Genomic DNA, 16,615 nt, shown 5'->3' on the forward strand with positions numbered 1-16,615 from the left:
ATGAAATTGAGCAATTTGTTTTCTGTGCCCGGCTACCTATTGCCAGGAAACTTCTCAGGAGCTGAAAAAAAAAAAACAGGGCTTTGAAAAGTTGAATGCGTGGGATGCCTTTGTTTGAAAAGAGTGTGCCGGATAATTGATAACCACAGAATGTAATTGATAACCACAGAATGTTCCAGAGTTACGGGGTAACATCTGCACAACGCCTGCACCAATCCAATGAAAAACATAGCAGCTATTATCCTGCTCCCTTCCAACCAAATTTCACCGAGCGCAATATGGTTTCTAACTCCTTGGCCCACTGTGCTGGACATCGTCCAATATTATCTAAGTTAAACAACTCAGCCTAAAACCACCCCTACCATATAAACCCAGTACCCCTCTCCAGCTCTCACAACGCCCAAGCTCCATTCGCCTTGGCAGCGCCCCAGCCTCGCAGAGGTCTTACAATTCACATTTCGTTAGCAGTGGTCTATACAAAGCATTACTTTCTCAAAACAGACATAACACAGAGCAGCGACGGCCCAGCAGTGGTGTGCTGTACAGAGTCATGGCAGCTAAAGGGGATCAAACAATATACAGTACAGTTATTTGTCATGTTGGGTTTATAAAGGGACTCAAACAGCTCCTTGTGCTCCTTAATTGGGGCTGGGTGGAGTGAAACGTCGGTGCCCAGAGTGAAACAGCAGGGTGGCATGTGCCCAAACCCTCATAACGTACAGTAAATATAAACACATGCTCTACCCAGGCCCATGTGGCATGCTGAAAGAGTTCCCTTGTCTTCTGGCTGATGACTGAACCTTCGTCCTTCCTACCGCCCTGAAAAGATGTGGATTTTGGAAGTGGAATGTGAGCTGCTGCGGTGTGGAGGGGCGGCGGCCGAGCCGAGCTCCAAGCTGATAAATGGCGGCAGTCGAGGAAAAGATACTGACGTCCGCTCTTACTTAAGGCTACAGTGGCGCCTGTCACTGAAAAAAATCATCCTTTCATCAAGATATCGGCCTCTGCAGTTTCTCAAACACCAATTTTTATAGATCATACATTGTAATTTATGAAAACATAATCCCTGCTGTTTATGTGGCTGTAATTGATTTGTTTATGAAAACAGCCATTGTTCTCAGAAGTGTCACAAGCAGCCAAACCACTGAACAGCTTCGAGTGGAAGTCATTGTTCTATGAACGCGATGAAACCAAAATCCTGCTGACCAAAAGAAAAGCACAGCTCCCACTAAACAAAACCACTGTTCAAAGCTACCAAAGCTAACTCAGCTACCACAACGCACATGTTAGAAACTAGTTCCTCAGGCTGCTACTTTACTGCCATGTTGCTCTCGTGGACTTAAAGGATGATGGTTGTCTATAATTCCACCTGGCAGCCGTGCAGCATGATAATCCCCTCGCCGGTCCTCTTACATGTTTGGCTGCAACAATTAGACAAAAGAGCAAAGCAAGCTAGACAAAGCTTGGTCCCTGAGCCTGTTTGGTGGACACAGACGTGTAAGTAGGTGCGGACAGAATAAAAACAGCTCACTTTTGCTGAAGTGGCAAAAAGGCTTTTCACAGTGATACAGACTGCAGCAGACCAGGCAGCTGTCCAGCGCAACAGTCCAGATGTGAGAGTACTCTTTTCATTAGGGGGTTTCTCCTCTGCAAGGATTTTCTCCAGGATCACCCACTAAAACTAAACTATTATCAATCACGGTGGGGAAATACAGAGCGGAAAACCAGACTAATAAAAAATACAGAGCAAACGTACAAAAGAAACTAAAGGAAGGACAGAGAGTAGATGGAGACAAGACTGTGAAGCAAACAAACACTGGTGAAGAATCCATTAATATCTATAAACAGATAACATGGTTATAATACACTACACAGATATACACGTACTACTTTATAATAATCCAACGTGTTCAATCTTTGCACCTCACTGAGGTCAACAGCAGGACCTAATTTCACAAATGGAGAGACTTATCAGAAACAGCATCTTCTGTGCAGGACGGGGCAAATGAAAGCAAGGTGAGACTGAATCGGGCTCAGATTACAAGCTGATGTCTGCAGCGACAAGGCCGTACAGTCGTCTCTTATGATAGACCGGCTGTAACCAGGAGTGACAACTGAACCGATGCTATCTCGGTCATTTCTACTGAGGCGGCGCTGAGGCAGGAGACCGGAGGGTGCGATAGAGCAAATTTGACATGCAGTTACTGTTTTCAGATGCTGTGCCGCAGAGCAGGTGACAGAGGGATTTCCTTGGTGTGAGTCACGGGTAGCAACAACAGCCCTCTCAGACAATGAATATCAAACTGCACGTGCACACAAAAAAACATATGTTGCTGTCTCCTCCTCTCTTTCCGCCTCTCACACACACAAACACACACAAACACACACCAGTGTTTCCCCAGAATCTCATTTGTCAGCAGTGGAAACATCATTTAGCCCATCAGACACCAAAACAGAAACCAAAACAAATGAAAGTTTTAGTTTTCTGGCAGCATCTTAAGGCTGGGTGACCCATCCTGCCTATAATTGCAGAGGAAACTCCAACACACACACACCCATATGCACGTTTGTAAGTGCAGCATACATGAAAACACACAACTCTTTGCAGCTGTCAATACCCACATGTTCTGTTACCGCAGCTTTGTGAACGTTATTTTGCGAGAGTGCTTTATTGGAAAATTTGCAGGAAAATTCTGTGCTAAAATTAAATGCTTAAGCTCTTTATGGAAACAAAAATCCACTATTCTGGATTTATGAGTGTGATCGTTAAACCGTTTCTCAGAGCTCTGCTTTGGCACGAGTAAAAAGACAATAAAAGTGCATTAAATTTCCAGATTCTATCAGTTCTACAGGAGGATGTGCAAGCAGAGATGAGCTGGGATGCAACATTGTTGTTTTGCAGTCTGCTCGCTTTATTATACTGTGTGTTATTACAGCAATTATACCAATTCACCCCTGAGATTAATTATGACTCTACTATATCTAATTACCTATCTGTTTATACCGAGAGCAGCTGTAAAGAAGACCCAGTATGATCTGCAGGGAGCCCACAGCCCTGAGAGTTAATGAACTAAGAGCTGGTGGCACAGAAGCCGCTTGGATAGAGAAGGATCGAGGGAAACAGAGAGCGGCGGGCGGGTAGGGGGCCAGTGTTGTGGAAGCCTGGCTTAAGGGTGTTTCCATGGTAGGATTGCCCAGGAATCTAATATTGGTGCCAGACGCAGGGAAACCCTCATCAAAAACAAGGGAGCACACCCATCAAGACCAGTCCAGGGCTGCACATGGCCCTAAAGACAGTCAGATTCAGAACAGAACCAGAACAGCTACTGACCCGAACCGTTGGGAAGATTTATTATTATTATTTAAACAACACAAACAAAGCAAATACATGTTGAGCTAAAATCCTACATTTATTGTGTCTACATCACGGTTGCATTCTCCATTTATTTATTTATTTATTCATTATTTATAAGATTGTTATTATGAGGTTTATTTTTAAAGAGCAAGTTTATTTTAGTCATGGTCAAATTAATGGCTGCACTTAACTAGTACTCACAGTCCTAATGGAAGGAAGTTCATTTTCTATTTTGAATAATTTAACATAATTACTCGTACAGTACATCTGCAGCTGAGTGATCACCTAGACAGAAACAGCCATTAATTAATGTGTGTTATCAACCACCTGAGGTTATTTATATATTTGCCACGGAAACCTAAGCAGTTTTATAATAGAGCAAAATACTACCCTAAATAGTAAAATGGTATAAATGATCTTTTTAGATAGTTTTAGATAGTTAGTCTCATGAGAAGCAGAAGACCATCTGGTAAAGTTAGCGAGTTAGCATGTTTAGAAGAATCCTATTTAATTATATTTAATTTTTAACCAACACTCCAGTTTTCCTACAGTAGTTCTTTAACTTGCTGTTAACAGAGGTTGTGTTTAGGTCTCTGTGAACCATGACTCTAACTCTGATCTGCCCTTTTCTCCAGAAGAGTTCATCTGGGGGGTCAGGAAGATGGGAACACTCCTAATAAGACCGGTTTTCATAAACAATCTCACTCCTCCATTGTGCAGAGCTGGATCAGAGCGGCCTCCTGCCCACGCAGCCTTGAATTCTTCCTTTCACAGGTGGAACAATGAAAAGGCTTCCCTCTTTTTTTTTTTTTGAATGAGTCACCAGGCTGATAGGATCACACGTGTTTACATTGCTCAGCCTTGGCCCAAACGCCACCTCACGTGGCTTTGCTAAAGCTAATCAAGGAAATTGCTGTTTGTAAACCTCATCCTATCAACATCTGGGAGCAGTCCCCTCTCCAGCCAAAACCAAAAGGGCTTCAAGTAAGAAAAAGAGACACAAATACTGACGCATGGCACACACACACACAAAAAGTGCACATCTCCACACCATGTGCACAGTCACCCACACGCACACACACACCCACACACACACATGCTGCATTTGTGATCCATTCCTCTGCTGAACAGGCAATGGAAACTTCTGCAAATGTAAATCTGCTGGGTTAAAAATACAGCGCATTAATGTGCACCACATGTGGCACTCTGGCAGGATGGAGGATATTTTGACGGCGGGGGGAGAGGAGGGACGGAGCAGTCCTGGGGTTTCTCCAACAACGGCGAGAGAGGGAGACACACACACACACACACACACACACACACACACACACACACACACACACACACACACACACACACACAGCTGCACTGGGACAATGCAGCTCTAAGTCCAAGTCTCCTCCTCTTTTACCTTGAGCCTTTTCCACGAACACCACCTTGGAGTCGTGCTGGAAGTTGTGTCCGTCGAGGAGCATCTTCTCCCCTCCGAGGGCGGGACATGTCTCCAAGCTCTGCCTATCCACCAGCGGCAGCTCCTGGGCTGATCTCTGAGCTGTGGGAGGGAGAAGAGAAACCGGACTCATCGTTCAGCTAATACACACCCACTCCCCATGCAGACCTGAGCATCCAGACCGAGGCTGAATCACTGTCGGTAAAGCTGTAAACCTCTACCTCCTCATGTTAAAATTAAACTCCCTCGTTGCCCGTAAGTAGGGAGCGGCTTCATGTTGTGTTTATTTGCGTTTTCCTCAAATTATGGTGGATGTTTTCTCTCAAATATTTTGTCAGGAGTACAGATCCTGTCTCCGTCTTTCATACTTCTCCCTCGTACCTTTTCGCCTCGTTTGCTTTCAGTTTTACTGAGACGTTCTGCTGTTTGCTAAAATATTTGCTAACTTTTTAAGCCTAAATGTGAAGCTGATGCTTACAGTAGGGCTTTCCAGTGACAGATCTGTGATTTTAACGACTGGAACATCAAAATAAGGGTTTAATAAAACTTTCCCCTATGAGGATCATCTTTTAGTAATTTGATGTTCCTTGTTTCTGACTTTGATAAAAACTCTAATTCTCGGCTTTTGGAAAACATCAGTTTATCCCACATCTCTCTGTTTCTCTGCCTCTGTCTGTCGTTCTGCCTCACTCACACACAAAGTGAATTTTGGTCAAAAACAATTGCTTTGTGGCCGTTGTTCAGAAACTAACAATGGTCTATTTCAAGGGGCTGAGATCATGGTTTAACTACTGTCTTTCATTTACCTCATAAGACTTAATCTGTATGGCAGCTCTTAGTGCCAGAACCACATAAAGTGGTTGATCTGCATGAGTGTATCCCGGTCCAGTGAAAGGTCACCTCGAGTGCAACGCAGAGTCAATGGAGTTTATTGAGCAAAGCCTCAATAGTCTTTACACCAGACAAATACGGTCAAATTAAAACGTAGCTCACAATTACAACAATTACATGCAGCACTTCTGCAACAAATCTAGATAAACAGCTGCATTCAATGATTATTACGTTCATGACCAGTGTTTATTTTTCAATTGATAAAAAGTTGATCTCACTTTCCCACAGTCCAAAGTGACGTCTTTCGATTATCTGTTTTGTTTGACAACATCCCCAAACCCAGCAGTGTTTAAATTTCAACAATAATATAATGATAAAAAGAGAGAAACACAGTAAATCCTCATATTGGAGAGGATGGAAGTGATATTTATCCAAGTTTCCTCTGGACTAGAGGATTAATCTGGTGGTTCCCAACTGCTTCTGCATCTTATTATGTTCTTTATATGTTTTATATTCTTTGTTGTGCTGTATGTTTTTCTAATTGACCATCTCAAACCTCCATGATATATCATCTGACCCCTTGAGGGACTGGAGTAAGTGAACTAATTCAACCTTTGAAGCACTATTTAGAACTGAGGAGAGTCTTCCTAATATTTCCGAGGACATATACTCACAGCACTCAATTGGGTTGGATGCAACTTGCAAGGACACTGTTCTTCCTGTGGACTGGTTGATGTGAACCCTGAAAACCATCCGCACTCGGGTGTTCTTACGTCCAATGTCGGTCTCCCCCTTTCGCAGCTCGATGTCTGAATTACGCAGCTTCAGGATCCCTGCACAGTCGATCCTGTTAGTGGAGACACGAGCAGTTTGAGTCAGCATGTGACCACGTGCGTTACCGACATCCATGCTCTCACAGTTAATCAGGCTGAAATTTATTGAGATTTCTACTCTGGAGTCCATCAACACAGGCCTGAATGAGGCTGTGGTCATATCAGCGAAGATTAACCCCCCCCAACAGAGATCTTATAGAAACAAACGGCTGGGAACATTCATAACATCATGGGTATCCACAGGAGATAGTTCCTAAAATACAATCCCCCTTCCCCAAACCTTCCAGTGTCAAAGCCTTCATCAGACACTCAATAAAACCCCCTCCTCCTCTCCCACACCCGTCTCTGTCTGCACTGCACTCATCTAACTTTTTCATCCTTAAATACCTCGAGCCTCTCCAAACGGTTTCTGGCTTTTCCATCACTGTGCTACTTGATGCCGCATTCCTCAAAGCCTAGTTAATGTCAACTTTTACACACATTTGAACACTCCCTAAAATTCTTCCTGCCAGACACCGGGGTCTGCTCCGCTGGCGAAGCAATCAGGTGTTGATGCTGAGGACCTCAGCTGTTCAGCTCTCTGCCTACGCAGACAGGCTGAGTGCAAAACCACGAAGAAGACGTTTTACAAAGAGAGGACAACACAAACAACAGAGGCAGATTTATTAACAGTTAATTGGAGTCAAACAAAGTCAAACGCTGTGGCTTCATTATCAGCTAAAAAATCCAAGCTGATGTTGATCAAAGGTTTAATTTAAGACATGTCTCTGTAAATCATCGCGAGTATGTCAGAAATATAACAATGCCTGTATTCAATACCACATAATAAAACATCTATATGTCACACTGGAGTGCATGTCTAAACGAATCAATTTCCCACAAATCCTTCGCCTAAACCGTAAGTACTCTGAGGCATGTCCTCTGTGAGAAAAGAGAAACCATATCCTGCGGGAAAGAAGTTGTATAAGGGGAGCTTATGTGTTACAACCATTAAATTGTAGAGAAAGTGCTGACGCTTGCAGCCTGCCGCTGCCTGCAGCTCAGACAGAAACCCCAGGTCTCTGTTAGCAGCTCTGAGCTTTACCTGTAATCTGATCTCTGAGGCTTATAAAATGGGAAAGCCACCCGCCTGTGTGAGAAGGGCAACACTTTCAAAATCCAAACACACACAGTGCATTTAGACGCACACGGCCTACTGTACAACAGGAGCAAACCTCATAACTTCAGAGTGTAAACACTTTAGAAAAGCAGCAATCTAAAGTGTGTTGAGAGGTTTAAATTAAATATGGACCAACAGACGAGCAGAATGCTTTAGCTGAAGTAAATATTAAATCTGAGTTTAGAGATTTTCATGTGCATCTCTGCAGAGGGGATGGTGTTTACAGTTAAATGATGTTAATAGTGTTTTTAATGTGACACAAAATCTGGACTGGATCCAGAATTAAGTCCTAAAAAAGACCTAAAAAAGATTTGACTTGGAGATCACTGTTAGACTAAAGCTGAAATATAAAACTCCTGTGTTTTGGTAAAATCCACAGAGGACTCCAGACATTACATAACTAACTACTAACTAACTTAAATCAGATTTTAACTGCGGTCTAAACTAAATCAAGACTAAAAGGACATGTCTAGTCTGTCTCGACTTGGACTTATCCTGGTTCTAAAAGACTCTTTTCAGGTTCAGCTCACAGTTACTTTAGATGAAGTACCCATTTTTGAATTCATTCAAATCTGTGTCCAAGTTTATTAAAGGCAGGTTTTAAATGAACTGGAAGCAGTCTCTGATACTCACATGGCCCGCATGTTGTTCTCTGGCAGCAGCGGGATCTCCAGCACCTTGGTATTGTTGTGCAGGCCCTCGTGGCTCGGGGTGGACACCGTCTTACCGGTGATGCGGTGGACCTGGTAGAAGGCGTGGGGCCTCAGCAGCCTGTCGTCAGCCGTGCCAATGAACAGCTGCAGGGTCAGAGGTTCGCTCTCCATGTAGCCGTGAAGCTAAGAGAGAGAAAGAAAAGAGGCGGTTGTGGTTAAGCCTTCAAAAACAAACGTTGGTCTTACAGAGGTCAGGCTGTCAGCGTGAGATGGTTTTCAAACAAAGTACCCATTTAGGATCTTGTAATCACCGTTTTCATCTTCCTTAAATTTACTACCAATGGCCTTTATACACTTCCTCCACCAGTTCATGTCAGTTGTGCCAAGATGTTGATGCTACAGTAGCTGAATCTGAGGAGCAGCTGCAGCCAGAGGGCAGAAAAACGACCTATAGCAGCGTTATGATTTGTGAGAGCCACGCTCGATTTGTGACAAGACCGAGGTAATGTTTCGGAAAAGCCAAGGTCATGTCAGTCCCACCCGGCCTGGGCCAATCAGGGTCAAGAAAAACTCTCACTAGCGACCATGCTTTGATTTTTATCTGTAAAAAGATCCCAGCACGATGGAGGTGGTGGGCTCGACACAGCGCTACTAAAGTATTCCCAGACCTCCATAGGTGTTGCTTGACAGGATGCCTCCTGCCAGCGTGACCTCAACCACCCAGACTGCGGAGTGTGTACACGGAGCCCGAACTCACAGGCTGAAATATGAGAACAGCGCTACTACTCACACACCGTCTGAGAGCTCTGTATGTCAGCCATACAGTGAGACGGGGGAGGAATTAGAGTACAGAATAGAGCCATATGAAGTCAAAACATCTGGAAAAAACAGTAACACAAGACGATAAAAGAGGCCATAATATACTACAAAATATTATGTAGCACATGTTGATAATATGTTGACAAACTGTACAAATTTAATGTCTTTTTTGAGATTAAATGGCCGAGACTGAGCACAGAAACCCAAATATATGTGTTTACTTCATAAGAGATGACATTATAAATGTCAATCAGACAGATGTGAAGCTTTTAGGCAACTCGATGTTTCCTAAATAGTCCTCTTGATTAGTTATTACAGGCTTGGTCGAGTTTTAGTCATAATTATTTCCATTCTTTTCATCACAATTGAGAAGCTGCACTTGAAATTCCCCTAATTATCATTAATTAATGGAAATAATATTGTTGGCCAGTCATGTTTTCTGTACGTAAATATAGTCAATTATAACTTAAAATAAACCTAATTATATAACACCTAGACGAACAGTAATCCATCATGAGTCACAGATAGTCCTAAAAGGGTGTTACAAATCCAGACCCCAAACCCCCACATAATTACAAACCAGCTGAAACTATCAACAGGGAAATGAAAAGCACAGTTTTCAGTCACATAGGAAGAGACCTCGAGGTGAGGAGCGTCCACAACACGAGCGAAAGGCTCAGACCGGGGAGGCCTAACATGTGATTTTTGAGGAGGATCCCTGTCAGGGTTAAGAGCCTGCACAAGCCCTGTATATTTGTGTAAGGAAATGGGTTGCTGCCTAGCAATGGTGTTTATTTAGGCAGCAGGAAGGAGTGCGATGAAGTGAGGTAGCCCACTCACAAGGTTAGGTGGTTACTTTCAAAATGTAATTACTAACAGATCACTGATTATGTGCTTTGAATTATCATCAGCAACAAAGTCTAGACAAATCAAACACGATGTCATCTGACTGCTTTCAGCTGTTTTAGGTTGCATTGCTTCCAAAACCTGACAAAGCATGGACTTGTAGAAACATTTGCATCGTCATCCATCATTTTAAGACGTAAAACGATCACAGTGGCAGTCGTCCAATCGAGAAACCTTTCCTTTTTGTTTTTTGATGTGAATCATGTATTTTATAAAGCAACTGCAGCAGGCAACAGTTATGATTTGTTGCTGCAATAAAATGTCTGTGTACCAGTTCATGTAAACCCGCTGCTCCTCCACCCTGGCAGTCTAACACTGGCAAAACAGCCGCCCCTCCCTAGTCCATACTATCACCCAGAAGAGGAATGCTGAGACTTCAGCTGCTCAAAGGCACCAAAGAGAGGGAGAAAAGCCTGATGGCAACCAGGACTCCTTCTCCGGTCCCGTCACGTGTTGCTGTGATTCAGTTTTTGAAGGAGGACAAGCCCAGCGAGACCGGCGCTTCATCCTGTCACACTTTTTGGCTTCACGTGTTATTTGTTAATTAAGTTTTGTTTAGAAATCTAAATTTGATCACAAGGATAAAGACCAAGAAAAGACACATGACTCCAAAATAATAATGTTTAACTCTAAAAAAATGCACAAAACAGCTCGTTGGATGTTTTTTTAAGCAACGGGCAGATCATGAAAGCCGACTTCAGACAGAGAAAAAAGAAGACCTCACAGACTTGAATAGGGGGTATTTCCTCTCCACCAAAGTACAGCATGAAACCCTGAGCATTAGCTGCGGTGAGGACTGCACACAGCACTTTATACTTTAGTCTGCTGCTGGTGTAAAGGCGGGTGTGGTTGAAGCAGGCAGCAGCGATGGCATTGAAAAAGAACAGAAAACAGCCAGCTTAGCTGTGCTGGACGCTGGACGTGGAGGAAAAGTGCACCACAAAGATCAGGACCTTCCAGAATAAACTCTGTAAAGTCTGGGCAGGGTTTGAGTCACAGGAGCGACGAGATGAGCCACAGTGGCTTCGTCAGCCAGCGTCCACAGCAGCGGCTGAAGCGCCCTGTGTACCATGTAATCAGGAAGTCGCAAGGATGGGGCTGCCTTGTCTGAGGCTCCCTCCAACAGATCCATCACAGCCTGCCAGAAACGTGTGTGGTTTAGCTGCTGCCGCCTCCGCAGAACGCAGCATGCAATGATGTCAGCTGTACACACGGGAACTTTCCTAAACAAAGGGAAGTCTGTGTGGTTGGGGTGGTAGCTGGCGCATAAGTAGGGGGAGGTTGGGTTTACATTTAAGAAGAACACACACTCTCTATTTGAGCTGGGGTGAACCCAGACCCCTGTCATTAAATAATTAGCACTTTCTCATGGACAAATACACACGTCTTTGCACAGATGTGTAGGTAAAGTTGCAAAACATTGGACTGTGCAACATGTTTATTCTCCAAATTTCTTATTCCACGGCTGCAGACAAATATAATAACTCTGTTTCCTTATTGCACTGCTGTGTGACGAACCAAACACAAGGAAAACTTCCATCCAAACATATCACAGCACTAAATTTAACCATTAAAATAGCTGGTTAGAAGCAGTTCAAGACCATTGTAGGAATAAAAACAATAGCAATGCTGTTGCCTTTCAAACTTTAATTAATTATTGTGAGTACTCTGTACTTTGTCCACCGGAGGGTGCTGACAATTCACTTCCTCAACTATAAAACATCCCGCTTGTTTTTTTTTTTTTGATAGACTTTATCAATCCCCTTGAAAAATCATTGGCAAACACATGATGTGATGGAGCTGCTATAGAGTTTCAGTGTCCACGAGAAACCGAGAAGCAAACTAAACCCCAGGGTTCGTGGATGACTGCTCTACTAACTAACTGTCCACATCTCATATTCTGGTGTTGACGCTCAAATATCAATACTTGTCTTAGCCTCTATGATCCAGTATGAGTTGGGTACTTCATTTGGACACTTTTCCAGTGTATCTGCAGTATTTAAAACGTAGTATTTAGTATGGACACTGATCCTACCTCATGTTTGCTCTTAAAATGGCTGCTTGGCAGTGCCAGCAGTCCCTGTTTAAACTAAAGGGCTATGTGAGTGAACTGCTCCTCTGTAGCAATGAGATTTTATCAAAACTGAAAGGTTAAAAACAGAAAAGTTTGACGAATGTCTGCTAAACGTGTAGACTTATTGTAGCGTATTAATAAAATGTCAAAAGGTATTAATTAAACTGACAGCCCTGCTTACCACTCAGTTTGCCCAACGTCTTGCTGCAGACCCTTTATTTATTCAGAGACTGAGGTCAGCGGTGAGGAGTAATGGCTGGGGAACCAGATGGGTTTATAACCAAAACATATCTGCAGTTGTCCACATTTCTTTTCGTTAGACTCGACCACCAGAGCTACTGTGGTTAAAGCTCATGACTAAGCTCTTACTGGCCATGCTACATCACTTTGTAACTGTCTGTGCTGCACTCGAGAATGCAATGGAAAAGTCTGACTCACCCTCGTCTGGACAGGAACTGACTGAGTGGACCGGTCTGTCTAATAGCATACCCATGGTATTCCATTCAGAAATGTGACATTGTTAAATAACATAACAGGCAGGTCATGAAACACGTCAACCCTATCTATCTTAACACGTAAGGTAGAAAACAGGCAGGGGAAAGTGCTGAGGCGAGAAGTGATGAGGTAAGAAGGAGGAGGATAAATGGGCCTAATGGTTGCACCATGTGTTGGTCTAATCATCACAGGAACCCGAACGGTCTCATTTGGTGCTCTCAACATGGATTATGGCTCATGGGAGAGGGGGCTTCATGAGCTAATAAAAATAAAATGCATAGTCCTCCTTGAAAAGTTTACCTTTCCTTGTGAAACACTGGATTATTTCATTTTTTGAATCATAATCAGTCATTGGATTAAATGTTTACATGTTAAAGGAAACTGCAACCTCTAATAATGGTTCTAAAGAAGAAACCGGGTTTGTTTAAGATTTGTTTAGAGTAATCACAACCCAGAAAACTTTAAACTCATTAGTTTAGCAGACCTGAACAATTGGGTGTCCTCCTGCCAGGGCCTTCACTGCTCCCCTGCTGCCCTCTGTCTCATAATGGGCTCGGTGGTGGGACTTGGGCTGCACCTCTATCTGCAGGCTGTACGGCCCCGAGCTGGACGGCAACTGCCAGTCGAGAGCTGGCAGGGTCGGGCTGTCGGGGGGAAAACATATCCAACATGTCAACTTAACAAGGAGGGAGGAAGGTTTATTTTAGAAGCACTTATCTAGGTACTATGTGCAAAATGTGAACAGCGTGATACAGCAGGCCTTGTGAAAAAGCTGTTATGAAATATGCTAAACTTGCTTCTTATCGGTAAATATGCACAATGTATCCTGCAATTTAGGTGGTTCTATGGAGAACTACTCATATAATTCATCAGTTGCCAAAAGCATTTATTAGTTTTATGCTTTATTGGATCTCAAGCAGGCAGAAAGCTGGACTTACCTTACATACTGCTTTGGCTTGGACCAGGAATATGGGTGTTGTGGCACATCCAGAAACCCGGCACAGTAGCCTTCTTTCTTTAATGACAGGCGATTTGAGGGGTGCTCATCGTCACACAGCTGCCCTGCAGACAGCTCCTCACCCACAGGCTCCACCTTCAGGCTGACTGTGGGGCTGTGCTCCAGGCTGGTTTTCCGGGCCTTTATGGGGATGACCTCCCCGAGGTCAACCACTCCATCCGTAGTCAAGGCATTAATGGCTGCCAGGATGGCTGAATTGGTGTACTGGTTGGTGTTTGGCAGCCAGGTCTCCTCTGTGACACTAAGACGAGGGGAGGTCTGCGGGGACGGTCCAGGGGAGTGGTTGGGTGAGTAGGGGTAGTGCTTGTGTGACACCCCGCTGCCATTGAAGCTGTACTTCCTCTTTGCACCACAAGGTGAGTTGGGCCTGGAGCTGCGCTGACCGATCCAGGTGTCGTCTGTCACACTTGTACGGGGGGAGGTGGAGGGAGAGTGGCGAGGGGAGCCGCCAGAGGCACAGCTATCACCCGGCAGGGCGAGGGTGGAGCCTTTGGGGGATACAGAGGGAGACTGCCAGGGGGAGTTCTGGGGCGAGTTGTCATAGTTGTAAGAGAAGCTTGACTCGTAGGACGAGGCGTCTGATTGGCAACTGCGAGATGAGATGCTGCTGGCTGGACTCAGGCAGCTGGGGTCACGGTAGCCATCAGCACTGGGGAGTGTCAGTGTCACTATGGAGTTGACTCGCTTGGCAACAGGAAGGCTGCTCTCCTCCATCTCATCCTCAGGAAACTGACCGTAAGCTGTGATCTCGATACGAGGGCTTTCCAGGGTCGGTGCTCCGTTTGGGCGGATGCTTGTGGAAGAATAGTAGCCGGCTGCTCTCACGTCATCCTGGGTGTCATAACTGTGAGGCTCGGTAACAGAAACAGATATGGTGGGGCTGGACTGGACCATAGTGCTGTGGTATGGGGCGGAAAGACAAGGGTTGCCCAGTGGGAGGGAGAGACTAATATTCGGCGTGTAGCCATATGCTTCTGGAAAGCAAACAGATTGAGTTTGTTACTATGATAATCAAACACATCCAGCGTCTCCTTTACACAGAGGAAGACAGTTGCCAAGTTGAATCTTATGAGAGCTGTTGCAGAAGTGTTTGCCTATAATGGCATAAGAGCAGCTTGCCCATGTGATCGAGCTGTTCCCCAAGTTCACACACACACATACATCGCCTCGTCTAGAGGGGTTTCCCAAACACACAGAGCCCAGGGATACAAAGCTTCTCTGTGTGGTTCAAATTGTACAAAGGAAATAAGGTGGGAGACACAAATACAGAAGCCAAAAATAACTCCAGTCTAAAATTAACCAAAGGCAACATCAGGTGGTTCTTTTCCACTTCACGTTGCCAGATTTATGCCACTTAATGCACATGCTGCAGCTCATAAACTGTAACATTATGAAAACATACACCAATGCTTTTGTTGGCCAGTTTCATGTTCCAACAGCCTCTGAAAATAAACACAGGACACGATTCGTTTATTTGCATGCTGTAAAGGTGCATGCTGTACCCAGGCTGGGGCAGCTCTTGGTCTCATGCCAACGCTCCCGCTGGGTCACATGAAACTGTCCATCTGTGGGGAGGGCTGAGGTCACAGCCGGGGGCAGAAGAGGGGGATCATGGGAATGGGAGCTGTGGTTGTATGGCTGAATGTGACCACAGTGTAGCACACTGATAGGGATGGAGACAGCAGACAGATGCAGTCACCACAGCTCCCATTAAAGAGAAATTAGGGGGGCCACCATAAAGACTATGACATCACCGCTGTGCCATATGACTCCTTGCAATAAAAGAAAATGATGCTTGCATTTAATCTTGCTTGCGGTTTGTGACACAGTAGCACTGAAATGTTTGTTTTCTATAATTAGTCTGCAGTGAATTAGCAGGCATCGCAACAGGTAGCCCGAGGGGCTGCACCATTAAATTACGCTGCTCGATACTGGCCTCTGAATCACTCCCAACCTTCCCCACCACATGTCAGTCATTAGCACACGTTCAATTCTTACTATTTTGGGAGCACTTTTCTGTGATGAGAGACTCAAAGAAGCAGATCCACGCCCACCATGCCCAAATGAGCAGGGCGGGGCGCAGCCTGGATCACCACTAGTGCTTTAACACGGTCACTAACTGCAATGCATTATTATTATTATTATTATTATTATTATTTCTGACTGTTATTAAATCTAACATCACCGTTCAGTGTGTCGCACATGGGTGCAAACTGTGAGGCGCTGATGAAGTTGAATAAATGCCACGTTAACAGCTTCACTGCACTGTGATAGAAAGTCAAACTCACTCACCCTCTTCGGCAGATTTCATATTCTTCTATGAGCAGAGAGCAACGTCTGAGATCAAACTCTGAGTACTGCTGCAGATGAGAGCGAGTCCTTATCCATATAGCGGAGTTTATTATATTCCCCAGCTGCTGCTCGGGGTCCTTTCTCGCTGTATCACCGCAAACAACGAGATGGAGGAATTGCAAAGTACCAAAAAATGCTGTTTTTATTTCAAACAAGGAAAAAAGTCGCATCCAAAATGGAAAAAACTCTAAACGACATGCGTCAAAAATATCAAAACACGTGGAATAAGACCATGACTGATGCAGACGTGATCTCTTGGAGAAGCTATTTTCGTCGCTGTGTTGGGATCTCAGACTGTGTCGGGGGATCCTGCCTCTGCTGGGTCGCTGTGACGCACTGCTCCGGCGCGCACAGGACTCACGCGTTTTTAAACTCGGGGATCACCTCGGCGGCGGCGCACCGCCTCTCCAAACTCTGACGTAGCTACGCGTCCGACCAACATATGGGTCCAACGGAGATCCTTTCTCACACTGGGGTTTCCAGAGGCAAAGGAGGCCAATTAGCGGAGCTGGCAGTGAAGCCCTGAGGCTCCGGGGATGAGTAAAATAAGCCTCGCCACGGGAGAGCCAAACGCAAACCCTCGGTGATTGGAAAAAACAACATCCTATACAAGATAATCCAGCAGAATTAGAGGTGAACATCCTCCTGAAAATAAACAGCGGAATAAGTG

The 16,615-nt window shown here is 44.6% G+C and overlaps 1 protein-coding gene across 1 annotated transcript in view; it reads right to left on the reverse strand.

Annotated features, from left to right (window-relative positions):
• nfatc1 (nuclear factor of activated T cells 1) overlaps positions 1–16,307 on the reverse strand; it is a 34,421-nt gene extending 18,114 nt beyond the window's left edge. Inside the window, exons 1-6 of the mRNA XM_026349425.2 lie at positions 15,886–16,307; positions 13,514–14,567; positions 13,060–13,219; positions 8,262–8,464; positions 6,311–6,483; positions 4,767–4,907 (exon numbers count right to left, since the gene is read on the reverse strand). Coding sequence (XP_026205210.1) covers positions 4,767–4,907; positions 6,311–6,483; positions 8,262–8,464; positions 13,060–13,219; positions 13,514–14,567; positions 15,886–15,904 — 1,750 coding nt within the window. The 5' untranslated portion in view covers positions 15,905–16,307. The remainder of the gene's footprint in view (positions 1–4,766; positions 4,908–6,310; positions 6,484–8,261; positions 8,465–13,059; positions 13,220–13,513; positions 14,568–15,885) is intronic.
• Between the last annotated feature and the right edge of the window lie 308 nt (positions 16,308–16,615).

The sequence above is a fragment of the Anabas testudineus genome, chromosome 11, assembly GCF_900324465.2.
Source record: "Anabas testudineus chromosome 11, fAnaTes1.2, whole genome shotgun sequence".
In the NCBI taxonomy this organism is placed as follows: Eukaryota; Metazoa; Chordata; class Actinopteri; order Anabantiformes; family Anabantidae; genus Anabas; species Anabas testudineus.